Here is a 26,897-nt window from a genome sequence, read left to right on the forward strand (position 1 = left end):
AGTGTGTTTGTGTGTGTTTGAAAATGCGTCTCTCAGTAGTGTGTTTGTGTGTGTTTGAAACTGCGTCTCTCAGTAGAGTGTGTGCAGTAGTGTGTGTGTGTGTGTGTGTGAAACTGCTTCTCGCAGTAGAGTGTGTGCAGTAGTGTGTGTGTGTGTGACACTGCTTCTCGCAGTACTGTGTGCAGTAGTGTGTGTGGCGTCAGGCTCTGTGGTGCTGCCGCCAGTCTGGCCAGGCTGTGACCGTTTCAGACCGTTTTAGAAAGCCCCTCTCTCCCCTCGCCCGCCCGCCCTGCACTTACCATTTATAGCCCGATCAGCTGTGTCTGCAGGGAGCCTCAGAAGGTCCCCAGGAGCGCGGCTCCGATTGGCTGGCCCCGGAATTCCCCCCCCGCCCCGCCCCCCCGCGGACGTCCGGAAGACGGGCTGCTCGTCCTAGCGCAGTCAGCGGCCGCGTCACGGTGCCGTGAATCACGTCCGCCCACCCGCACCCCCACCCCCACCCCCACCCCCACCCCCACCCCCACCTGATCGCCCCTCTGTCACACCACTTTCCAAATTAAGAGCGCGGCCGCAGCCCCTGACTGAATGCGGGGTCCGGAAGCCATCTGGCGGCCCGCGCTGCGGAACGACACCGGCCTGCCGTCGCCGCGGCGAGCGCGGTGAATAACGGCGAGCGGCGGCGTCGGAGCGGCCGTAAGCGGCCCAGGCCGTTCTCGTCCAGCGCGTTTCCTGTCCGGTCGGCTCTCGCGTAGCTGCACTCGTAGATGTGTTTCTTGTGTTTTAAGGAGGCTGAAGGATTCAGATGTCTCCCTGCGGTGCCCTGATTGGTGCAGGGGTTCTTTTCTGCTCAAGGCGGTCTTGTATTTCTTTTCATGTGAGTCTACAGAATCGCCGCAGATGTACAAGAGCTCCTTTGATTTTCCAGGCTCTTGTTGTTTAAGCCACGGGGCTGAAGTAAGGAGTGCAGGCCGGGTTCTTCTGAGAGGTGCGGCCCCCAAATGTGCCGGGGAGCATTCCGCCTGAGAGCGTCTGAGTCGGCGCAGCCAGTTCCGGCGAACGTGAACGCTCATATGGAACAGGAGTCTGACTCACGGAAGGGCTGAAGTACAGGCGGAAGCGGGGGGACACACCGCTTGGAGCGCTGGCTTCACGCCTTTTCGCTCCCGTATTTTTTGCCTCCCTCTGGAAGCTTGCGCAAGCTGCAGGCGCTCCTCAGTCTGCGTCCGGCTATATCTGGAGCGGGTGAGAAAATAGCGGCGGCAGATTAATCTCGCCCAAATGCCGCTATGCGCTTTGACGGCAGAGCAGCGAGGTCAGTGTGGAGTGTGATGTCAGAAGGCACAGAAAGAGCTAGAAGCACATTCAAATGGCTTTTTATATCTCGCCATGGAGACGCACGGAAACCAGATTTGTTGGCCTTGCGCCAAACACCATTTAAGACGAGTATTTCAGCCCCCTTCCGTCAGACTCTGATACGTGAAACCGCAGAGAAACGGAATGGTTTTTTGATTCTGTTTTTGCCCCGTTTAGTGTCAGAAAAACAGCGTTTCAAACGGCTGGGCCTCTGTGCGGTTTGCTAAGTGGACTTCTATTGGACAGTGCGGTTGCTTTCTCATTAGCACAAGGCATCTCGGATGCATCCCTGATCTTTGTCAACCGCAGCACTGCTGAGTTGTCCCTGTAATGACGTTTCATTTCCAGAGTGCCGGGTTGCGTTAACCTCCACCCCACCCGGTGACTTTTGCACGGCCGCTGTTTTGACCGTCGCGCGGGCTGTTTCCTTGTGTCGCGTCGTGATTGCGCGGTCCCGCGCTCCAGAGTTCTGAGAGGGAATCTCACCCCAATCAGCGAATCGCGCGGCGAGCGGGAGAGAGAGCGCTCACGATGCGCAATTACCTCCATTTTCCCCCGGCGTAATGGCTGGACCGAGCGCCCCGCCCCCGCCCCCGCCCCCGCCCCCCTGCAGACCCCCGAAATTTTCACGCGCCGTTCCGGGCCGCCTGATCTGAGCGCCGCTAAAAGCAGGGGAGGCGCCGTCACCCCCGCGCCCCCCCCCCCCCCCCCCCCCCGAAAACGCGCGGCGGACGGCTGTGTTCAGACGCGCTGCCGTCTATTTATAAAGAGGGGCCTGGGAAGGTGGGGGGCGGGGCTGCGTGGGAGGGCCGCAGCGGCGGAATGCGCCGGAAAGCGGGCCATTAGAGCTGTTTACTCCAGCGCGCGCGTTCCTACACCCGCTCACTCGCCGCCCAAACGGCGTCCGTCGGGCCGCGGCGATGAGACCGCGAGCGGCCGCCGTGGCCGTGTGTTACAGGCCGCCGTTGTTTCAGCTCACGCAGCCTCCAGAGCGTCCGCGGCGGAACCTGCGCGTGTGAAGAGCGGCGCCTCTGGCGTGGAAATGAACGCCGTGGGGGCTGGAGGTTGGCGGCGGCCTTCGAGCCTCACGCTCTGTCAGGAGACGTCACGCCCGATGGCGGAACGCAGGCTGAAGCCGCTCGCTTGCATTTTAACCTTAGCGTTCGGTTTGTTTATTAGCGCCTGTGAAACTCTTAGCCTGGGTCACACATACCCGGGACTTTAAAGCAATGAAGAAATTAAATTTATGCAAAAGCTCTCAATATCTGTTATCTTTATCTCCATTCGAAACAATATAAACATTATATACGGTTAGTGTTTGCAGTTATCCTCTGCTAGATCGCGTTTGACAGTGGAAGTGTCATTCATTTTTTTTGCGATAAAGATGTTGCATAAAAACCCTCCATAATAAAGGCTTTGGGGCTATGCATCATGTTTATCTGTGGAAATTAAAATGAAATGAGGTTCTCGTGCTGTAGATTATTGATATTTATTGTTTTTGAAATGACATTCTCAATTATTTTTCATCTTTATCTTGATATTCTGAAACCGTATAGGCAAAAAGACATAAAGCAAATACAGATGATGAAAAACAAATAGAAATAGCAAATAAGAACCAGATATACACTGGTTTAGTCACTGGTTACAAAATAGCCTCCATCTCTCAAAAGCGTGATTACTCTGATTACTTGTGATTACTCTTTTGACCTAAACCAAACACAAGGCTTTAAAAAAATAATAATAATAATAATTTTTAAATAACGTGCAAGCTTGCTATGGGTTCTGACATCTTAAGTGTGCTGCTTAAGACTCCCGAGTTTTATTCTTCCAGTCCCCATGCGGTGGAGATATTAAGTACAGCGCTGGACCACACCGTAGTTCCATTATGGTCTTTAAGAACGTCTTTAAGAGCGTTTCCATGCTAGGGACCGTGCGGCTGAATTATGACTGAGGAAGAGGCTTTGCGCTGCAGCTCCGGCAGACTCCGCGGGCCAGAGGCCTCCTCTGACTCGGACCGGCTCGTTTCCAGTCTTCAGGCTTTGTTGTTAAAGATTACCGCGTTCGTGGTCCACCTGACCGCTGAAGACACCCGGCCTATTCGCTGGGCTTTAAGGCTCATTCAGAATCTTCTTTTCAAAAGCCAGCTTCTTGTCCTCATTTGATTTGCTTCATGTATATTTGATTACCGTCAGAGTCAGGGGTCAATTCCATTTCCATTCAGCCGGGTTCAGGAAGGGAACTGACATTCAAGTCATTAATTGGGGGAAAAAAAACCCTTCATGGAGCATTATGGGTATTTTTCAATTCACAAGCTGAATTTCGGTTTGTTTTGTGAACCGGGCGGATTGAAACGGAATCTCGCGCGGTTCTAGCTCAGACGGTCCGTCCTTTTGTGCGTTCGCCCCGGGCGATCGTGACATCACCGGCGGCTGCGGCTGGGCCCTGGGGCCCCGGGGGGGGGAGGGGGGTTTGGCGCCTGCAGGCCCCGGGCCTGGACCGCGAGCGCCGAGCCGCTGAGACCCCCGCCGCTCGGCCTGAATGGAGCGTGCCAGCGTGAGCCGCCTGAGAACCACCGCCATGACAACCACCTTCTGTGCTGCCTCGGGCCCCGGGGCGCGCCGGACAAAGGTTGTTGCCATGGCGCCGTGAGAAACTGCCCCCTCCTCTGCCAGAGACCTGTTGCAAATAACTTATTTCGGGCTTTCTCAGAGCCCAGGGTTCATGTAATCTGAAACTCCCCCACCCCTCTCCCTCCCCCTCCCCCTCCCTTTAACCCCCTGTTAAACCCTCATCCCTCGGTGGGAAGTCGGCGGTTTTGGGCGCTCCCTCGCGGCGGCTCGCTGTGGCAGTGGTTACGCGCTCGCTGGCGGTTGGTGTGTTCGGGGGCCGGTTCCCCTGGGCGGGTTCGGGCCGGGGCCTCCTGCATGGCTGCTCAGGGCGGCTCTTGGCCCGAGTGAATGGCCTTTCTCTGCGCCTCTGAAAGGAGCTCTTTCTCTGATGGCCCTTTCAAGCCCGCGCTCTCCGTCCCATCAGGTGCATTGTTGGGCCTGAAAGGCGGCCCCTTTTAAAGCAGGGAGGAGCCCCCCGTGGTGCCTCCACCCCCAGCCGTACCCGTCAGCCTCCATCAGCACTGATGAGTCAGAGGATTTCTGCCTGCCCAACCTTCAAACAACCCAGCCTAGTGAAGCCTATCAGAGCTGATCCAGCCTTAAACAGCCCAGCCTAGTGAAGCCTAACAGAGCTGATCCAGCCTCAAACAACCCAGCCTAGTGAAGCCTAACAGAGCTGATCCAGCCTTAAACAACCCAGCCTAGTGAAGCCTAACAGAGCTGATCCAGCCTTAAACAACCCAGCCTAGTGAAGCCTAACAGAGATGATCCAGCCTTAAACAACCCAGCCTAGTGAAGCCTAACAGAGCTGATCCAGCCTTAAACAACCCAGCCTAGTGAAGCCTAACAGAGCTGATCCAGCCTTAAACAACCCAGCCTAGTGAAGCCTAACAGAGCTGATCCAGCCTTAAACAACCCAGCCTAGTGAAGCCTATCAGAGCTGATCCAGCCTTAAACAACCCAGCCTAGTGAAGCCTATCAGAGCTGATCCAGCCTTAAACAACCCAGCCTAGTGAAGCCTAACAGAGCTGATCCAGCCTTAAACAACCCAGCCTAGTGAAGCCTAACAGAGCTGATCCAGCCTTAAACAACCCAGCCTAGTGAAGCCTAACAGAGCTGATCCAGCCTTAAACAACCCAGCCTAGTGAAGCCTAACAGAGCTGATCCAGCCTTAAACAACCCAGCCTAGTGAAGCCTAACAGAGCTGATCCAGCCTTAAACAGCCCAGCCTAGTGAAGCCTAACAGAGCTGATCCAGCCTTAAACAACCCAGCCTAGTGAAGCCTAACAGAGCTGATCCAGCCTTAAACAGCCCAGCCTAGTGAAGCCTAACAGAGCTGATCCAGCCTTAAACAACCCAGCCTAGTGAAGCCTATCAGAGCTGATCCAGCCTTAAACAACCCAGCCTAGTGAAGCCTAACAGAGCTGATCCAGCCTTAAACAACCCAGCCTAGTGAAGCTTAGGCTGCCCGCTCCCCTCACATACAAGAATAAAACAAACAGGAATACAATTAAATTTTCATATATTTCATAATGAGGGGGCTTGTTTTGCTTATTGTAGAAGACATGCCGTACACTGCATTGACTGCGCTGTCCTAGACCTGGGACGTGGTGCAGTGAGAGTAATGAATGTTCTCCACTTGCCTTGCCAGTGCCGGTTTCTATCTTGGGAGCTGTGCTCTGGGCTGGGCCCGGTCAGCGCAGGAAGTCCTTCACCCCTCCAGCCCCGAACACCTTTTTAGATCGGCCCCGCGTTCGGCCTGCCCGCAGCCATGTCCCCACCTCTTTTTCGGGAAGGCGTCTGGCGTGCGCCTGCTGCGAGGATCACTCAGAAATATTCATAACCGCGCGGCGGTGCCTTTCAAATCGAATTTATTTAGAGAGGAGCTGTCAGCTTTTCTCTTTACTGTGTAATACTGAATCGGGAGCTTCTGAAATGGTGCCTTGTTTTCGCTTCCCTCTGCAGACCGATGCGCACGCACAGGTCTCCTGACAGAGATCCTGCCGTGTGTTTGTGTCACTGGCGTCTGTCTGCGCAGTGTGCAGGCTCATTACTGGACACCGTAGAGAACTGCGGACTTTGAAGATTTCGTTGTGTGTTGTTGTTTTTAAAAAAAAAAAGATTTGTTTGTTGACTTTAGTTTATGAAGCGCTGAAGAGCACGTTGAGTGGGCCCCAGTCAGGTGGTTTTTTTACTCCGCCCACTCATCTCAGTAGAGCTGAACATTTCCCAGAGACTGGACTGAGAGAGAGGGACAGAGAGAGAGACGGTGAAAAGGGAGAGAGCTAGAGAGTGCGAGAGACTGGACTGAGAGAGAGAGATACTGAGAGAGAGCTAGGGAGAGCGAGAGACTGAAAGAGATTCAGAGAGAGAGAGAGACGGACGGGGGGCCCTGATGGGGAACTGGCTGTATTGTATGCATTCTGTCCCTGCCCTGAAACACACCGTCCCTTTGGCCTCCATGAAAGGCTGTGTATAAATAACAGATCCAGGGTTCAGCTGCCCGCCCCCAACCCCCCCACAGCATGCAGGCATCCAGCCCTCCGAGGAGGCCTCAGGCCGCCCCCTGTCCCGGCGCGTTTGGGGGCCGCCCTGGCGGTAATGGGCGGGTGACCCGTGAGAGAGGGGTGCGCGGGTTCGAAAGAAGCCCCCATGCAGGAGTTTTGACAAGGCTCAGCGCGGGGCGGACGCTCGACGGCCGTGCGCGGTTCTGCTCGTGGGAAGCGGCCGCCTCACGTACGCAGGAGACCGCACGCTTCCGCTCTGCGCCCGAACGCGGGAGACCGCACGCAGGAGACCGCACGCTTCCGCTCTGCACCCGCATGCTCCGCGCTTCCTTCCTTCCTCCATCCATAAACCTCTAATCCTTTCTTTCTCTCCTTTCTTTCTCTCAACAGGACACAGAGTTGAGCGAACCTTAGCGATGGAATTTCAAAGCTGCTGAAGAGCAGGAGAAAAAAAGAGTGGGAAGGAAAATACAAAAAACAAAAGGCGGCAGCAAAGAATTCCGGAGGAGGAGAAGGTTGCGCGAGGGAAGGAGAGCGAGGGATCGTGGAGAAGAGGAGCGTCTGAGCGGCGGAGGGTGGGGTGCATGAGGCCCTCTCCAGCGAGAGAGAGAGAAGCGTAGGCGAGCATGCTCAGTAGACGGAGAGCGGGCGAGGGGGCGGGGCCGGGCGCCCTGTCGCCGGGCAGGACTGCCCTCCCGGCGCTGCTGTTGGCCCTGCTGGTCGCCGGGGCGCGGGGGGGCTGGCCCGAGGGCCAGGTGGAGGTGCTGGGGGAGCTGGAGGCCTCCATGAGCTCCTCGCTGCTGGCCGACTGGCAGGAGGCGGTGGCCGACGTCGCCACGGCTACCCCGCCCGCCGCCGGCTTCCCGGACTCTTCGGCGGTGGTGGGCCGCGTGTTCCACATGAAGGTGCCCCTGAAGAGCTGGCAGGCAGGCAGCGTGGTGAAGGTGAGTCCTGTCTTACAGCGATGGGGTGTGTGTGTGTGTGTGTGTGTGTGTGTGTGTCGAGCCGTGTGCACACTAGCTGTGGGAGGACCGCAGGTTGGTAGCCTCTCCAAAATACTGCAGAGCCACAGGCTATGTACTGCTTTTTTACAGCCCTAGAGGGCAGCCTCTGGACAAGGCTCTGCTTCTCTGTGCACTGCCTTGTTACAGAAGTACTTCTTTGAAGTACTTCTGTAAACTGACCGATAAACCAGTTTTACATTCTCTGTGAAAACTATGTGAAGGACATTGAACCTGAGTAGATACAAGGCCTAAGGCATTCCTGGCATTTAGAGAATGTGGGGCCTTTGTTGTATGTTTAACTATGGTCCCAAGTAACTCATAATCTGTTTGTGTGTGCGCATGTGTGGGTGTGTGTGTGTGTGTGTGGGTGTGTGTGGGTGTGTGTGTGTGTGTTCTCTATCCCCCTTCCTACCCAGCCAAGTGAATTATGAATTTGTTCTTTCAGTGTAACTGTGCACAAAGCATGATAATAACCAGGATTAAGCCTAAGCTGTGGCCCTGGCACAGGGGTCCACGGCCCTGGTCTTGGAGACCCGCTGGGGGATGCTGGGATTTGTAGTTGCTCGGCACTTAATCGATCAATTAAAGCGGCTGGTTGCACAGGTAACTCAGCCCACCTGGTTTCTTGGGTCTGAACTGGTTGCTAGCCTCTCGGTTAAATGGAAAAACCAGCAGATTGTGCTGCTCTCCAGGATCAGGATAGTCAGATTGCTAGCCAGATAAGGCTAATTGCTGAACTCCAGTCTCCTCCCACCACTCATTATGCATGTTCACTTACAAACGCTCAGAAACAGAAGCGGTTTACCCACAGTTGCATCACCTATGCAGCAGCACCGACTTTCTTTATGGCTGCTGTGGGAGTCTTTGACTTAAGCTGTACGGATCGGCTATGACACACACACACACACACACACTCTCAGACTCACACGCACACACACACACACACACACCACTCACACATTCTCAGACTCACACACACACACCACTCACACAATCTCAGACTCACACACACACCACTCACACAATCTCAGACTCACACACACACACACACACACACACACACCACTCACACAATCTCAGACTCACACACACACACACACACACACCACTCACACAATCTCAGACTCACACGCACACACACCACTCACACATTCTCAGACTCACACACACACACACACACACACACACCACTCACACAATCTCAGACTCACACACACACACACCACTCACACAATCTCAGACTCACACACACACACACGCACACACACACACACACACACGCACACACACACGCACACACACACCATGCACACACACACACGCACACACACACACTCACACACACACACACACACTCACACGCACACGCACACGCACACACGCACTCGCACACGCACACGCGCACACACACACGCACGCACACACACACAGAGGCCTAACAGGGAGTGTGAGCCTGTATAATCAGCCGTGTGAAAGGGGAGGTCACGTCGCCCTCAGCGCTGGCGTTATAATCGCATTCCACGGCCTCCTTCAGATGAGTTCCCCTTCAGACGCGGCTGGTATCCGCGCGCGCGGCCGGCCGCTACCCCCTCCTGCACGCCGCTGGGGTGGGCCTCGCGGCACAGAGCCTCGCCGTTCAGCCCCGGCGCTTCGGCCGAAGGGCCGCGAGCCGAGCCCGCGCCTCCCCGCACCTCTCTGTGATGTCAGAGATAGCCTGCATTCTCCAGCTTTAGTAAAGGCAAGGCTATGGAATTCAAACGTTTCTCCATCTTGCCTCCAGCGGTAGGGTTGTGCTGTGTGCCTGTGGTGCTCTCAGTTTTGTGTACCTGACTTCAGAATCGCCCGCGAGTTCGGTGATTGAGGACGGCATCAGCACGCGGCAACATTTTACCGTTGAAGCAAAATGTATTTGAAATTTGAATCCTCTAGCTTTGTGTAAAAATGTTGAGTGCAGGTCTTGCCTGGATGCAGTTACAGAATTCCTTTTATCTTCGAGCCTTTGTTTTTAACCGAAGGGGTGGAAATTGAGGGTGCAGTCTCTTTCTGTTTAAAAAACAATGAACCATAATGTGAGATTTGTAGGTTTATTGGGCCAGTGCTGGAACTACAAAAAGACTTTTAAAGCGGGGATGGCAAATGCTTTGTTTGAAGTCATTGATTGGCTGAAGAGCCCACACACTTTGTTGTGGAAGCCTACGCTGGCTGCTGATTGAAGGCTAACCGTCAAAACCTGCAGATGCTGCAGCACTCCGGGGCTGGAGTTTGAGATTCCTGGAAGGCAAGCATCAAGGATAACAAGAGCAGAACATCCTCCCCGCCAACACCCTGTGAATTCAAACTGCACGGAATACCAGCGAACATCAGCAGTGTGCCGATTCTCTTCACAGCTGTATGATGTCCTCAGATATCCAGTTTTTCGGCTGCTTTATGGTACTCTTACGCTGGTATCCAGTGGATCGGCTGCTGCATGATATCCTCAGGCTGATATCCGGACTGTGTATCCGCTGCTCTGTGATATCCTCAGGCTGGCTGATATCCAGACTGTGTATTGGTTGCTGTGTGATATCCTCAGGCTGATATCCAGACTGTGTATTGGTTGCTGTGTGATATCCTCGGGCTGGCTGATATCCAGACTGTGTATCAGCTGCTCTGTGATATCCTCAGGCTTATATCCAGACTGTGTATCAGCTGCTGTGTGATATCCTCAGGCTGGCTGATATCCAGACTGTGTATTGGTTGCTGTGTGATATCCTCAGACTGATATCCAGACTGTGTATCAGCTGCTGTGTGATATCCTCAGACTGATATCCAGACTGTGTATCAGCTGCTCTGTGATATCCTCAGGCTTATATCCAGACTGTGTATCAGCTGCTGTGTGATATCCTCAGGCTGGCTGATATCCAGACTGTGTATTGGTTGCTGTGTGATATCCTCAGACTGATAACCAGACTGTGTATTGGCTGCTGTGTGATATCCTCAGACTGATAACCAGACTGTGTATTGGCTGCTGTGTGATATCCTCAGACTGATATCCAAACAGTGTACAGGCTGCTGTATGATACTCTTTGAATGATATCCAGTGGATTGGCCGCTGTGTGATAGTCTGGAGTGTCTTCGGTCAGGCTTCACAGGCCTGAGGTTTTTCGCACCAGCTGTTGAAATAACTCAGCCCCCAAACACACGCATGTGTGTGCACACCCTGTCTGCCCCTTTTCCCCCATCGCTTATCTGCTCATGTAACCCGATATCCAGGGGATTATTTCTGCCCTGTCGGATGCATTTCTGAGTCCAAACCATGAGCCATTTGTGCATATTTGCTAGATCTCCCCTGACAGCTGTGCTAATGCCCAGCACTTCGTCCTCTCCTTTCCCCAGTGCAGCTGTTCTTCCCAAACTTTTCCTACAAACTTAATTAGTTCGGCCACACTCTGCTCGCAGGCAGGAATGTGTCCAGACAGGGGGTTGTAGTTGAGAAAACACAGGCTGCTGCTTCACGTCGTGTTCTTCCTTCCCTGGAATAGGCTTCCTGCTTATTTACACCCAGCAAACCCACAGCAGGGTCACGAAAAACCCACAGCCTGTCCGTCAGAACGTTACTGGCTTCCTGATGGAAGCGTGATTCCTTACGTTCCAAGGATTAACCTTGCAGATGTTCACCCAAATGTGAGCAGACTCCTGGAAGGATCACCTCCTGTCTGAGTCTAACTGTATTTAAAGAGCAGGGCTTGGGGCAGGCGGTGAAAGGTCCAGACGCACACCGTTTGGAGTTCATAACATAATGCAACGAGTTTGACCGCTAGTGATTGTAGTACCGTCAAAAAGCGGTAGGGGGCTTTATGTCAGTCGTAGGCTATAATGCAAGGCAGTAGGCAGCGGATGCTTCCCCGACATTGTTCTTCATAATCAAATATGATTGGGAAACAAAAAGCATTCAAATGACCAGGGTTTTCTAATCCACATTCAGATGGTGGAAATGTAGTTTGACTTCAGGAGCCTTTGATGGTGGCTGTCGGAGCAGAAATGGGTAAACGCGCTGCACTTTGGCTAGCGGCATGGCTCCTGGTGGGGAAAGCCTTTGTTGTGAAAGACTTGGCTTTGATCATGTAAACTGGTGATGGTGCTAGCTGGATAGCTAGCTGCCTGGCATCGGTCCCCCGTGAAAAAACGTCTCATTTTCAGGATGGCACGCCAGCCGGCTCTTTCCCCACAGCTGTGCCTTTTTACAGAGAAGCGCACAAAATGCCGGTCGTGTGCCAGGCGTTTCATTAATATCTGCGGCTCCCATCTCTGATCACTTCAGTTCTCTGGTTTCCATTCAAGCATTTTTCAGACTTTCAGTTTTTTTCCCCCTCGTTATCAATACCAAATGTTAATTTTGGCAGGTGTTGCAGTTTTAATGACTTTTCGGATGTGAAATGATGGAAACCATATGCATTTATCTGGCATTGGTTAACCTGACAAAGATTTAATCTGCCGCTGGGTAATCAAGTTCCTTTTAGTTCAGCAGGTCTTTTTCTTTTCTTGGCAAGGTAACAGCTAATAGATAGTAGCAACCCACCGCTAATAGTAATTTCATTACGGTAGCTAGCGGTTTGTGGCAATCTACTTTTGTTGTTTTGGTCTGACACCAAAATTCCAAAGCAGCAATCTGAAATGAATTGTCCGAAGTGAAGGAGAGGAGAATCGGCCCTGTACAGTGCAGCAAACAATGCCACTGTCCTGCCTAGCAGCAGTGTTACAGCCCCGTAGCCACAGCTGCAGCTTCACTTTTTAACTCCTGTCTTTTTCAAGTTTCATTCTGCGTGCTTTGGAGCACAAATATTGTGTTAGGAATACAAGGGATAATTGACCACGAGACTCTACCTACTTTTGATGTCATTGACCTATTTCACAGCAGTAGCACCATCTCACAGTTTGTCAATTAATCCTCTGCCTATGTGACATTGCAAAAAAAAAAGAAAAAAAAAAAACGCAAAAGGGATACATCTGTTGCAGATATTACCCTTAAACAACATATTACCGGGCGATGGTAATGGAGGGGAACAATCTTCGGTGCTTTCTCATTCCTGAAAATTATTATTTTCCTGATGAAAAATATTCTTTGGTACTACAGTGAAATGATGGGGAAGCTCGTGTTTTCCTTTGCAGCATCTCGGCCACCACCTCTGTCCGCTTACGACCCCTGTCTCCCTCCACCACTCCCCCTGCAGTCCCTCTATCCCTCCATCTCTCCTCCCAGCCCCTCACACCCACTTTGTCATGGCAGGATACTTTCAATTCTCCTCCTTTCTTGTAGCGAAGGCTGATCCTGAAATCTAATTAGCCTTTGCACCAGTGGCAGGGGAAAACTGGTGTTGGCAGTGCCCAGATAAAAATGGTTTGTAGCTGTGGGTCATTTTATGTTTTATTTTTATTTATTTTTTTCTAGCTTTCATTTTGGTTTCTGGTCAGACATAAATCAGTCCAGATTAACAGCAGTCGCCTGGAAGGACCTGCAGTATTTGTTTTTATTTGTGTTGATTCCCCTTAGCATAGCGACAGCGTCATCTCGCCTCCTTGGCACTGTCTTCATGGTGTGTCATTTTCTTTGGGGAATATTTGGACTACTGTGACAAGCCTGTTCTTCTGTGTATCTGCTGCGACTGAGCCTGTCCTTCTGGGTGTCTGCTGCAACATAGCCAGGCACCTCTGTGTCTACTGCAATATAGCCAGGCACCTCTGTGTCTACTGCAACATAGCCAGGCACCTCTGTGTCTACTGCAACATAGCCAGGTTTCTGGGTTTCTGCTACAACATAGACATGCTTCCGTGTGTCTACTGCAACATAGCCAGGCTTTTGTGTCTGGTGTCTACTGCAGCATAGCCAGCTTCCGTGTGTCTACAGAAACACAGCCAAGCTTCTGTGTGTCTGGGTGTCTACTGCAGCATAGCCAGGCTTCTGGGCAGGTGGAAGGGTTGTTACAGATGGTACCAATCATGCTTTTTCTGTGCTGCTTTTCTCTTTGTGTCCACCAGAGGGCACCGGCTGTATCTTGGGACATCTGAAAAGTTCAAGTGTCCGCCTATGGTTGTTTTGGTGATTTGTTTTAATTTCTATTTATCTACCCCCACTGAGAGCCCATAATATAGGCTGTTCAGACTAATTAACCACTCTGGTTGAGTTTGCTTACCTCTGCAGAATCAACCAGAATGCACGGAGCGTGAAAAGCAGGATGGCCCAGCTGTGCATGGCTGGGTCTCCCTCGGTTTTAGACCTCGGTTTTTAAAGCAGTGATGCTGCAGTGTTTGGCTTCACAAAGCGAAACGGGTCTCGTTCTTCAGTCCAAGTTGCTAAGGATTCACAAGTGCTGAATTAACTCTCAGTAACTGCATTTGTTCTAAATGAAGAACAGTTTTATCGTTGAGCTGTACTCTCCTCCATCTTTGATCTATTTTTTTGTAGACGATAGGCCTGTATTGCGTTCTGTTCATTTGTTCCATGAATGGCATGCCTTTGGTATCCTGGGAAGGCTAAAAGGTTGAATTTATTCCTGGTGTGAAGTGAATGGTGCATTATTAAATGGCTGCGGCGTTACGGAAGGGTCCAGAGGCCAGATCTCCAGTAAACAGGCTCTTGGCTCCGCTGCACTGGCCCTTTTCCTCCTCCTCAGTTTTTCCAGTGGAAAATGAGCCGTGCCAGTTTTCTGCGCGTCTCCTCCCCTCCCTCCCCGCTCCCCATCGCCACGCATTCCCAGCCTCCATTTCACCCTCATCATATCACAAAGACGCGCCTGAGCCAACTCCCTTCAAAAACATGAATCTTATCTTTTCAGCTGTCTTTAGAGGCTTCAACAATGGGCACTTTTTCCCCCAGCTCTCCTCCTGTAGTCCACATTAACAATGAGACTCTTTATTCCACGAACACCAAGTCTCTTTTTTTTTTTTTTTAGTTTTTCTTCATTTCAAAAGGCCATTTTAGTCATTCCATCCTTCTTCACATGCCTATTATAAGGACGGCCCTCGAAGCGAAGGGGATCTCATCCTTATTTGCTTAAAAACCACTCTGGAAATCCCCTCACCGTTCCGGTCGGGCCAGAAACAGGCCAAATCCACGGGTTCGGTTCCCAGCTCCCAGATCACCGCCTTCCCATGATCCGTTTCCCCTGTCTCACTGCAGTGAAATTTAACGTGCTTGTCATTTCCTCCCTAGCTGCTCTAAAAGCGGTTTAAATAAGAGATGTTGTTAAGAAATTAATTTGCTTTCTTTCTGCGGTATTACACTTTAGCACATTAACTATGGTGTCTCTTTCAGAGTAATATTATAATGCATTTTTATGTCACCTGGTGCTAAGCCCATTGACAATAATTTTTGTGAAACTATGCACTTTTTAATTATTTTTTTAAATTTATTTTTAACTTACAGGTAATTTAATCGAGAGCATAATGGTGGTCTTCCCTGTGTGTATATTAGCAAAATTGAATGTTTTACAAAGTTAAAGATTAAGCCATTTTAAACCAATTAAGCCACATTATTGATCTCCTGTAAGTGGCAAGGGGAGGAATCAATGTTCCATATATGCTGACGGCCTTCTTTTATGGCGAGTCAAATGGTTTATGAGGAAGGGCTGGGGGCGCAAATCCTCCCTCTGCAAGCAATCATTGGGATTTCTTTTCTTCTTTCCGCACTCCTTCCACAAACAACGCTCCTCTTACAGACAAGAGGCGGGGAATGAATAGAGGTAGGAAGAGGAGGAGGGGGCGGCGGCGGCGGCGGCGAGTCAAGGAGAAGGCAAGGGGAGGGAAGGAGAGAGAGGGGGAGGGAAGGGATGAGGGAGAGGGATGAAAAGGCGGGGTGAGAGCCGTGCCTGACGAAGGCCGGCGGGTGTTAATGAAGCGGCGGTGCGGGGGATTTATGCGCTGCCCGTAGCGCCGGGGCCCTTCCGCGCTGGCGGGGCCTGTCTGAGCGCTCTCAGCCGGCGGCCAGGCCCGGGAGGAGGTAGCCACGGCGGCAAGTGGAGGTGTTGGGGTCCGCGGCGGCCCGGCGACGGCGTCGTTGGCGGGTCTCGGCGTACTGTGTAAAGGGCTCTGCTCTGCCCTGTTAAACCGTAATGCACCGCAGTTTGCTCACTCTACCCAGAGGTTTATGGGGAAAGGCTCGCACACAAAACAGGCCCGGTGTTGTAGCAAAGTTTTGATTAGTCCTGACACAAAGATAATGTGTCATGTGACCTCCGCCTGTCTCCAGATTTGTGTCAGTTCAAACCATATTTTTTTAATCGCATGATTTAATATTTTGTGTTTTTTGTGTGGAATTCTATGTCAGATGGGCGAGTTGGCACACATGGTACTAATGGCACTTTTTTTAAACTAAATAAATAATTGTAGTACAGCGTAGTAATTTTGACTACTACTGGGCTTCACAAGCTCAAGAGCCTTGTGCTGTGTCTTCTTCCAGTACAAAATGGCCGCCACACATTATGCATGTGCAATTGAGCACGTCGTGGAATGCACTTATTTGGTCAGCTTTGCTTTTAACAATGACTCCAACAATTTCAGATAATTTCATTAGAGAAAATCAAATAAAACCAGAAACCCCCCCCCCCCCCCAAAAAAAAGAGTGATGTAAGCAGTAACCACATTCACCTATTACCCTGAATGGTGCTTTAATGCTTCAGCATGCATGTATAAGGGGTGGAGGGGGTGTGCCTCTTGGGGTCAGTAATATGCAGTGTGCTTTTTGTACGGTGGTTAGGGAAGTAGGCTGTAATTCTGAGGTCTCAGGTTTGATTCCCTGGTGGGAAAAGGAAATGGAGTCTGCAGTAGTCAGCTGGAGGCCTACTGCTCTGTAAATCAGTGATTTATTACTCTTAGGCTATATCCTTTGTTTCACTTTAATTCCCAGGTGAGGCACTACCATTGTACCCTTGAGAAAGGTACTTAATCTGAATTTCTTTAGAGAACATGAAACGGTAGGAGCGGATTGTATGTATAAAAAACAAAAACCAAAAAAAATATGTATTAAAAAAATAAATAAACAAGCTCAGCTGTGAACTACTGAAAGTGATCTAATGCAGTTTAACTGACCTGGATTTTTGGTAAATGCTGTAGGCTTGCTTGCGTCACTCATTCACTCAGGTATGAATTCATTCACATCAGTTTTGTAAATGCATTAATACAACTAAAAATGTTTGTTATTTAATGATCTAGCTGCTGTAACTGCTCTTAGTTCTGTGCCGCCGAATATCTTCTTAGGGAAACATTTTCTTAAACAGCTTGTAATGTGTAGACTTTTATTTTTACATCAAATGCCTCCTACCTTGTGCAGTTTGCATTTTAAATGCATTAAAGGTAATCAAGAGGGTGAGTAGTTCACTATCAAAATTAGTTGTTTATGTTGTTTCTATGGACCTCATAGCCTGTTCAGAAGAGAAGACTTAGGATGTTCTGTAAGATTTTTTAGTCGACACTGTATATTCAGATGCTGGTTATTTTGTACCTGCGAACACATGTGCTTTTGTGTACAGTATAGCATATAATATGCATTCGATATGGTACATTAGTCAATATAATATTCCTGTAGGGAGCCATTGTGTTTTTGCAATGGTTAATCTTGCACTTAGGCTGGAGTTCGCCTCTTTGAAAGGGATGCTCACCCGCACACTTGGGCAGATTGATGACGGTCTTCCACGGTCCCGTCACGCCGGGTTCGAGGGGCGGGCGCTGACCTGCGAGGGCAGCCGCGTGCGCGTTCGTGTCCCCTGCGACTCGTCACAGGCGGCCTGCGCAGATCACAGCATTTCGAAGGCACGCCGCCATCCGTCAGACTTGTGCAGCGCGTGGTTTATGGAGATAATTATCAGTGCCTCTCCTTAATCATTAACTTGCTTTGTTCGGTGAGGAAAGCCAACAGAAGAGGTGGCAGATGTGGCAGTGTACTCGCAGGGTAATGGCTGCGTTTAGAAATATCACAGTTGTCAAATTTATCTCGAAATGGCTGCTCTAATTCAGAGAAATAAAAAGCGTTGGGGGAGGCGGGGAGGCTGGGGGCGGGGCAGAGGGGCTCAGTAGCAACGCGATTGGAGAAGACGGCCCCGCTGCTTCATCCCAGGTCCCCCCCCCCCCCCCCCCCCCCCCCCCCCCCCCCCCCCCCCCCCGGTGACTGCCGCGTGCTGGTTAGTGCATTAATGGTCTATCACGGGAACATCAGCTCTACATAATTTATCAACCAGGATTTATTAAGCGCAAAATGAACTGGTAGAGGAGGGGGAAGGGACGGTGATGCGTGGTTTGGGGTGGGGATGGGCGGGGTCGGTGCACGGATCAGAGGGCGCGTTTTATCACATTGGTGAATTTATTGATCAGTTTGCCTTCACGCGCCTGCCGCTTGCCGGGCTCCGCAGCGCTCCGCAGCCGCGACTGCGCAGTCCGGGCCAAGGCGTGCCCGTCTGCGCGGCCCGGCCGGCTGTAATGAGCCAGTGCTGCGCAGCCTCTTCAGCGCCGGGGCGCTCCCCGGGACGCTGCGCACAGCGCTTTAATCAGCCGCCCCCGGGCCCCGCGCTCCTTTCCTCATTTTGCACACGCTCACGCTTCTGCCCTGTCAGAAACGCCACAAATTTCCCCGCCTCGCCAGACCGACGCCGCGCCCTGTTTCTGCTGAGCTGAAGAAACCTCCGGCGGTGACAGCTACTTTTGCACTTCAGCCCTGCATTTTTCTCGCCTGGGTGACAACCTAAAAAGTGGAAAGGAGGCGAGCTGTTGATTGATAATGTTAAAGCCCTTTCTCGTGTCAAGTGGTACAGATTTGGCGCCCGGACGAGCCTGCCCCCCCCCCCCCCTCCTCGTCCTCGTTGCCGTGGTGTTTGTCTCTCCCGATCGCTCAGATGAGATTAGGCGCGGCGGGAGCGTCGGCAGCCGACGCGGAGACCGCGGTAGCGCGCGACACGTCCGCGAGACGAAATCACTTTGGGCGCGATGAGTCACAGCAGAGCCCGGGCTGTCCTCGCTCTGGAGGGGAAGGTGAACCCCTCAGCCCCGTGTGAAGGGGAAGACGCACCCCAGCAGCTCAGGATTCACAAACGAGGCGCGTCGGCTCTGATTAAGAGCCGCTTCTCTGGAGCGTCGGCATAGGAGAACTGGGGAGGGGGATTTGCAAATGGAGTCCATTAATTATTCTGTTAAATTTACTAAAGCCTGCAGTAAGCACAAGCCTTCTGCTTGTGTGCTAATTTGAAGACCTCTGAAAACCAACTGATGATCAATAAATTATGAAATGCATTCTAAATGATTTCAAATGATTGGACTTACTTTTGATTCTACGGTAGAATGTTTTTGGTCTGACACTTCAATTGCTTTGTAGTTTTCAGTGCATGAAGTAAAATACACTGGAATTTAGGATGTTGGATGCATTTATGTATATTCACACATTTATGTATATTTACACATATGTTACACAAGACCTGCATGCTTCTGTAATATATGGAGGTACACAACATATAGGCTAATCCTTCTGCTTAACTGTGTACTTCCTACACATCCATTGCTTTTTAAATAGCCTATATTGTTCTGTGCAATTTGGTGGGCAGGCATACTGTGCACTTAAATTCACAGTGGAGAAGTCCATGTTCATCCAGTTTTTTCAGGCTTTTAATGGCAGCATATGACACATCCCACCCAAATTCTCTACGTGAGCCTTCAAAGCAGGTACAAGTGGCTATAGAGACATACGGACTTCCACCAGTACCCAGAATGCACTGAAAAGTTAGCCATGCCCCTTCTGTCTTTCAGGGAAGTGCCGCATTGCTGAAATGAATCTAAATGAAAAAGCACTCAGCAAAAAGTGTTCTTTGGCTCTGCAGGGGAACCGTTTTTATTTCTTTATGGAACCCTCTGTGGTAGGTGTGAAAAGTGTGAAAGCTGAACTGAGCCATTGTGCTTGAGAAAGAACCTTTGAACTGGATGGGGATCCTCTGTGGAGACGCAGAGGAGCCATTTTGGAATCCTTTCTTCTGAGAGAGTGGGGGTGCAAAAAAAGAAAACCAAAAAAAACGCATTAAGAAGTACTGATGCCTTCTGTAGTTGATGCAGTGTTCCCCATGTTATTTTAAATCTGTGATTTACGGTGAAGTTGTACTATGAAATATTTGTCTTCGCTGATTATTCTGTGTGGCATAAGTCATTCTGTAGGTTGGGTTTTGCCTTCTGCATAAACACCCTGCTAAATTTCTCCCTTTGAAATTTGTGTCAAGAAGGCTTGAGTGCAACTCATGTTGTCATCATTATTTGATCAGCACACAAGTTAGCAGTGCAGAACATGTGGATAATAACTGCACAGGCCAAGTCTGTCGCATTGGAATTCACGTCATGTTATTTTTGCGTTGGTGTGAGGTTTTGCACCCCGCGCTTGTGTGCCCGTCTTTACTTTATCTTGGTTTCAGCAGTATTGTTCTCACTGCTCGTATAGGTGCAGTACAGCACTCTCCTCTTTTTGCACACATGCCGGGAGACTGTCTAGTTTTCTGCCTTTAACCTTGATAAAACTGTTTCTTCAGACTGATTTCTGAGCTACCTGCATTGCATAACTTGCGCTGGCAAATTGGTTGTTAATGTTCACCGTGACTACATTAAACCCACGCATTTAATGCAATATCTTCTCCATGAGTAAATTATTCTGTCCTGTGTGTGTGTGTGTGTGCGCGCGCGTGTGTGTGTGTGTGTGTGTGTGTGTGTGTGCGCGTGTGTGTGTGTGTGTGTGCGCGCGTGTGTGTGTGTGTTAAGGCAACGCTCTGAACAGGCACAGTACGAGTTAAATCGCCCTAGAAAACCTCATAAATTTATGAGATCGAAAATGTGAGGGGAAAGAGAAAATGTGGTGACGGTGTTTCATTCTGCAGATTTAATGTACACACTAAAACTATCATTTTCTCGTGCACAAAAAAAGGAAATTACGTTGAATTATTTTTGTTCCTTCATTGACTTGCACTATAAATGTGTGGGTTTTTTTTTGTGTCCGTACTAGAAAGTGTATCGATTTCTTATTTTCTTTTTCTTTACTTTCTCCTCAGATCACAGAGGCCGATAAGGATGTTTTACCGTCATGGCTGCACTGGGACTTGGACAGCCACACCCTGCAGGGCATTCCCCTGGAGGCAGACAAGGGTGTTCACTACATTTCTGTGTCTCCATCGGAGTCAAACGCCACAGAGAGCCAGGCCTCTCCCAGCCCGGACGTTTTCTCCATAGAGGTGCATCCGGAGGAGCACGCGGACTCCGACCCCGCCCAGATCACCCTCCAGTCCGCCGGCAACGAGGTCCTGCCCTTCATCTGCGGCAACGAGGAGGCGGTCACCGTCCTCACGGTCATCCTGGACGCGGACCTGACCAAGATGAGCGCCAGGCAGCGCGTGGAGCTCCTGACCAAGATGAAGAAGTTCTCGGGCGTGGGCTTGCAGCACATGAAGATCCTGCCCGTGGTGAACAACCGGCTCTTCGACATGTCGGCGTTCATGGCCGGCCCCGGGAACGCCAAGAAGGTGGTGGAGAACGGCGCCCTGTTGTCATGGAAACTGGGATGCGCCCTGGACCAGAGCAGCGTGCCCAACATCAGCAGCGTTCAGGCGCCCGCCAAGGAGGGGACCATGTCAGCGCAGCTGGGGTACCCTGTGGTGGGGTGGCACATCGCCAACAAGAAGCCGCACGTGGCCAAGCGCGTTAGGCGGCAGCTCAACAACACCCCGACCCCGGTACCATCCATCCTGCCCCCGACGACGTACCCCGAACCCCCTGTGCGCATCGTGCCCACACCCACGTCCCCGTCCATCGCCCCACCCACCGACAGCTCCGCCCCTCCCGTCAGAGAACCCGTGCCTCTGCCTGTAAAGCCCACCATCAGGACCAGAGACTCCATCGCCCACACGCCCACCCTGGGGCCTCCCCAGCCGACCAGGGTCATGGACACCACCAGCACCATCGCCATCCAGGCTACCGTCACTAGGCCCGTGTTTGTGGAGGCCACGGCATCTCCCACCCCAGCCACATCCACCACCAGGAGGCCCAAAACCTCTACCTCCACCAAGAAGCCCAGGAAACCTAAGACTTCCACCCCGGCTCCCAGGGACACCAGGACCACCACCGCCAGGCCAACCAAGCACACTACCCCCTCGCCTGCGCTGCCTGACCCCAGCAACGGACCCCCGGTCCTGCGCAACCCCATTGACAAGGTCAATACCTTCGTGGGGACCTACTTCGAGGTGAAGATTCCTTCGGACACCTTCTATGACCGGGAGGACGGCACCACGGACAAGCTGAAACTGACGCTGCGGAAGAACCACAAGGAGGTGGCCGTGGAAGGCTCCTGGATCCAGTTTAACAGCACCAGCCAGCTGCTGTACGGCATGCCCGACGGGCAGCAAGTGGGCCTGCATGAGTACTTCATGCAGGCCACAGACAAGGGGGGCCTGAGCGCCACGGACGCTTTTGAGGTCCGGGTCAACCGCTGGCCCACCAGCGACAAGCCCCCGGTCCTGTTCAGCGTGCGTTTCGAGGGAGAGCCGCGCATGATCACCAACGACATCCACAAGAAGATCCAGCTGATCAAGGGCCTGGCGCTCTCGTTCGGTGACCGCAACAGCAGCACGGTCACCCTGAAGAACATCACCAAGGGCTCCATCGTGGTGGCGTGGACCAACAACTCCCTGCAGCAGGACCCCTGCCCCAGAGAGCAGATCCAGGCTATGAGCGACAGGATATCGAACGCCACCGGCCAGCCGTCCGAATCGTTCATCAAGAACATGGAGCCCGACTTCAAGCCCATGAATGTCAGTGTCAGAGGCACGGGCAGCTGCCGCAGGTATGTGTTCGTACCCCCGGGGGAGGTTGACGAGGATGCCCCGATCCCTGTCACGCCCGCTCTGGGCACGGGGCGGCAGAGCACGGACGACGTGTACCTGCACACGGTCATCCCCGCTGTGGTGGTGGCGGCCATCTTGCTGATCGCCGGCATCATTGCCATGATCTGCTACCGCAAGAAGCGCAAGGGCAAGCTAACCATCGAGGACCAGGCCACGTTCATCAAGAAGGGCGTGCCCATCATCTTCGCGGACGAGCTGGACGACTCCAAGCCCCCGCCCTCCTCCAGCATGCCTTTGATCCTGCAGGAAGAGAAGCCTCCCCTGCCCCCGCCCGAGTACCCTAACATGGCCAGCCCCGAGACCACGCCCCTCAACCAGGACCTTTTGGGAGAATACACGGCCCTGCGGGACGAGGACCCCAACGCGCCCCCCTACCAGCCCCCACCACCCTTCACCACCCCCATGGAGGGGAAGGGCTCTCGCCCAAAGAACATGACCCCCTACAGATCCCCACCACCGTACGTGCCCCCCTAGTGTTGACCTAAGCCTCCAGCCCAGGAGGAGAAGGGACGTCTTTGGTTCCACGCCAGTGTTGTCTGTCTGGGGGAGAGGGGTTTGGGAAATAGGGCAGGGGGAAGGATTCGACAAAATGGGAGCGAGCTAGGGGGGTGTTGACAGGATGGGGGTGGGGTGGGTGGGTCAGCTGGAAAAGGGGGAGGAAGGGAAGAAAGTAGGTTCTCACCTGTAAGGGTCTCCATGGCGACCTTCTTCAGTCTCACATACTTTGGCTACATGAGCTGAATAGCTACTAAGGGAGATGCTCCCTCCTGCCCAACGCTTTTTGTTTTCTTTTTTCCTTTTTGTCTTTATCGGTTTTCTTTTTCTTTTTTTTGACTGACTTTGAATCAAACTCTACTTGCCTAACAGCACTCTTTTATCTTCTGAACTCTTTCTTTTAAATAATACAAGAAGACAATAAAAACAGACTGCAGGCTGCAAAGTTTTTTGTTAGAGGGAAAAAAAAAATCACGTAAGGGGGAAAAAAAAAATTAATAATAAAGAAACGAATACCGCCAGGAACCTGGACAGCCCTGCGGGCAGCACTGGGGTTGGGTTTTTGATTCAATAAGTTTTGCCTTTTAACACTAATTGTACTGTTTTTATCCTTATTCACGTGTCTAGCTAAAACGATCATAACAATTAGCCTAAAAATGTAAAAAGAAAGGAAAAAAATCTTTTTTCAGTTAATCCGCTCTATATCTGAAAGATGTTCTGCTAGATTGTATTTTTTGGGGGGTGGGTGGGAATAAGTACCGGACTGAAATAACCTGCAGGAAAGCAGTTTTTCCCGCCGAAACGGCGCGTGTGCACACGGTCAGAACAGGCACTCGCGCGTGGTTTCCACCGACACATCTCTTCTGCTGCCGAGTGAGGTATCGTAGGTTCAATGCTGGGGGTCGGCAGAGCAACACATTGCAAAAAAAAAGAAAACAAAATGTGATTTGACATTGAGATGAGGTCAGAGGTCATGCTTATGGAGGCACAGCGAGCTGTACAGGCATAGCAGGCCCTGCGGACAGAGCCGACTTACTGAAAAATAGCAAAAAGCCCGTTTTCCCCACAAAATGGCGTTCTTCAACTTCATTCTTAATTTCATTGCGGTATGATCATAATTTTATGCCATTTTCTTCGTCTTTATGTGGCATTGCAACAAGTGTCTTGTACATAATGGTGTGCCTGTGACAATAAATGATTATATTGATATTTTTTCAAAAAGTCATGATGAGCCCATAAAGTTTGTGTAGACAGAGTAGAGAGGGGAAAACTCTCCTGCAGTTTATTTTAGTTAAGGGGTGATTATTTTTTTATGTAGTGATGCTCTTGTTCTCACATTTGAAAAGAAAGTCCATTCAGATTCTATCATTGTGTGTTTGCGATCTGTCTGCGATTCAGAAGTCGTGATTCCCACTAGAGAAAGGAGAACAGCGCCACACGCTAATGGGAATTTAATGAGCAAAATCGGTAAATACAAATAAAAAAAGATTATATAAACCTCAATCTCATTTTTTTACAAAGTTTTTGATACAGCCTCAAATTGTTTTATTAAGAAAAATAAATGAATAGTGTACTGCAATTTGTAAAAGCATAGCTTAGTAGAGAACTGATTCAGTATATGTATATTATTTTCTCATGGGTCACTTACATTTTTTTTCCCCCCCTCTAAATTGAAATTTGTTAGATGTCCCATATCGTATGTAATCTTTTTTTTTTTTTCTTCTCTCCTGATCACTTGTTTTCTTGGACAGTTAAAATGACTCACTTTATACCTGATTTTTTTTTTTTTTTTTTTTTTTTCCTGTTTTTTGAATGTGACCCTTTGCAATAATGTTAGGTGTGGTGAAGTGACGAGGAGATGGTGCGGGCGAGATGGGGATGGTGAGCTGACCGTAACGGGCGGCGCTCAGAGTGCCAGGTTTTGCGCAGTCTGCATTTGCATCGGAGCTGGCCGTTGTGGAATGGGGGTAACGGTGTCAGTTTTTAACGCTAAACGATCCAACGACTAACCTAGCATAGCGTCTCTCCATTTAATGGAGAGCAGTTGACCTTTTATGCTACACATATACACTATAAAATATAGATTTATTTTTTAATCAATAAGCTTGGGTTATAATCTATTTTAAAATGCTTCCATTTACCATGCATTGATTTATCAATATTAAATTCCACTGAGTTTTTATTTTTATTTTTTAATTGCACCCTGGTTTGTCTGCTTTTTTTTTTGAAGCCCATATGGGCATTACTTGGTTAATGTCTTTCATACTGACCCTTTCTGTTGTCAGAAGGATGACTACTTTTAAAAAAACATCAATTATAAATCCTCTGTAAGTAAAAACTACTAAATGGTAAACAAAAAGGTTAAAAGAGGAAGAAAAAAAATGAAATCAGTGTTTCTGTGCAGTGTTTCACCCTGACGTCCTGAGGAGATGTGCGTTACTCTCAAGATCCCAGCTCCCCCCAGTCGCTTGTACAAGGTGCTAATGGAGTGCAGTGGAACCTTGGGTCGGGATTATGGGCTGATGTTGATGTTGCGGTGGGCGTGGCAGAGCTGAGAGGGTGACTCTGTGCAGGTGCTTTATCATTTAATGGGAGTCACGGGTGGCGCTCAGGTGTTGGGCCTTGCTGCCAAGGCCACCCTGATCAGGACCGGAGCAGCCGTACCTGTGACTGAGATCTACAGTGAATATTCCGGAGCGTTGTTGTTTTGTAAGTGGCCTTGTGTATTCCTAATGCAACAGCTGTATTCTTCAGTGCTTAGTGCGAATCACACTAAGTTGCGGACTGTCTACCGCAACTGACTCAAACAAGGGTTGAATGACATGATTTTGGAATGATTTGAGTTGGAGAAACCAAAGATGTAAATTTTAAAATGGCAGTCTTCAGATGTTTTATTGCTACACTGTACGAGAAATGCGAAAGGACTCGAGGTAGTTGCTGTATGTATTTGTTTCCAAAATGTCCTGTACCTTAAAATGCACATTGCTCCAGTGGTTGCTGTGGCAGTTACTGCAGTGGATTTAAAACACTAATTTCTGCTCCTCTATTTTGAGAAATGTCCGACACTGAAGAATACAGTGAACAGCAGACCTCCATGTTTTCTACAGCGGAAGGCCAGTACAGCACAAATATCAAGAGCAGTTAAATCTGTGTAACTGACTTGTTTGAGGTAGCTTGCTTCCTGGAACTAGCATCAGGTTGGATTATGTGTCATACTAACTTTTTTTTTTGTTTGCTTTTTGTTTTTCAACCCATTGACTTTTATGTTGCCTACAGAAATATAGGGATTGGTGTCGTGTCAAATCATATCAGCCTTACTTCTGTCTCTCTGCAGTACTCAAGCCTCTGATGGGGGGCAGCTTCTCTTTTTCATTGCAGTAGAAAGTAGCTTTTTGTTGCCCCTCCTTTGGGATTAACTAGTCCTTATAACTGGAATGTTGAGGATATTATCATTTGTATGAAGTGAGAAAATATTAATAAGGTAGATTTATTTTTTAAGTGTTTTCTGTGGTACAGAAAGTTTTGGTCAGATCCCATTTCGTTTGACATTTTTTTGCCTTTTACTTCCAACCCACCCCGCCCACACCCTCAACCCCAACCACAGCAGTGTGCCTGCACGACTTTCTGGCAGTACACAGTCTGGCCATTACAGTGGCTCACAGGAGGAGCTTATGGGGCCTCCACATAAGAAATCAAGTGAATAAGCAAGACCCAAAACCTCAAAAGAGACCCGAGGAAGAGGTCGTCCTAGCAACGGTGGGGGGTGGGGGAGATGAGAGTGAGAGAGTGGGCGAGAGAGCGAGAGGGAGCGAATGGATAACAAAACTCAAATTGCTCATACTTTGGGAAGCTGGATATTTGTCTGTTAACATGGCAACTTCAACCTAAAAATGGGGGTTCACACGAATGCTCAAGTAAAGAATAATACAAAAAATGCATAGAAAATGCATTTTTTTCTTTTTACTGTTTTTAATAGCATTGTTTTATTTATGCTACTAGACACTGTATGTTGAAATCTTGTATTAAAAAAGTGTTTTCACCAAA

General features: G+C 50.2%; 1 protein-coding gene across 4 annotated transcripts in view; it reads left to right on the plus strand.

The window, feature by feature from the left end:
* dag1 (dystroglycan 1) overlaps window positions 1-26,897 on the plus strand; it is a 52,317-nt gene extending 25,420 nt beyond the window's left edge. For all 4 annotated transcript variants that reach the window (XM_035388052.1, XM_035388051.1, XM_035388054.1 and 1 more), the window contains exons 2-3: window positions 6,860-7,413; window positions 20,514-26,897. In XM_035388052.1, coding sequence (XP_035243943.1) covers window positions 7,096-7,413; window positions 20,514-22,832 — 2,637 coding nt within the window. In that variant the 5' untranslated portion in view covers window positions 6,860-7,095 and the 3' untranslated portion in view covers window positions 22,833-26,897. The remainder of the gene's footprint in view (window positions 1-6,859; window positions 7,414-20,513) is intronic.

The sequence above is a fragment of the Anguilla anguilla genome, chromosome 13 (genome assembly GCF_013347855.1).
Source record: "Anguilla anguilla isolate fAngAng1 chromosome 13, fAngAng1.pri, whole genome shotgun sequence".
In the NCBI taxonomy this organism is placed as follows: domain Eukaryota; kingdom Metazoa; phylum Chordata; class Actinopteri; order Anguilliformes; family Anguillidae; genus Anguilla; species Anguilla anguilla.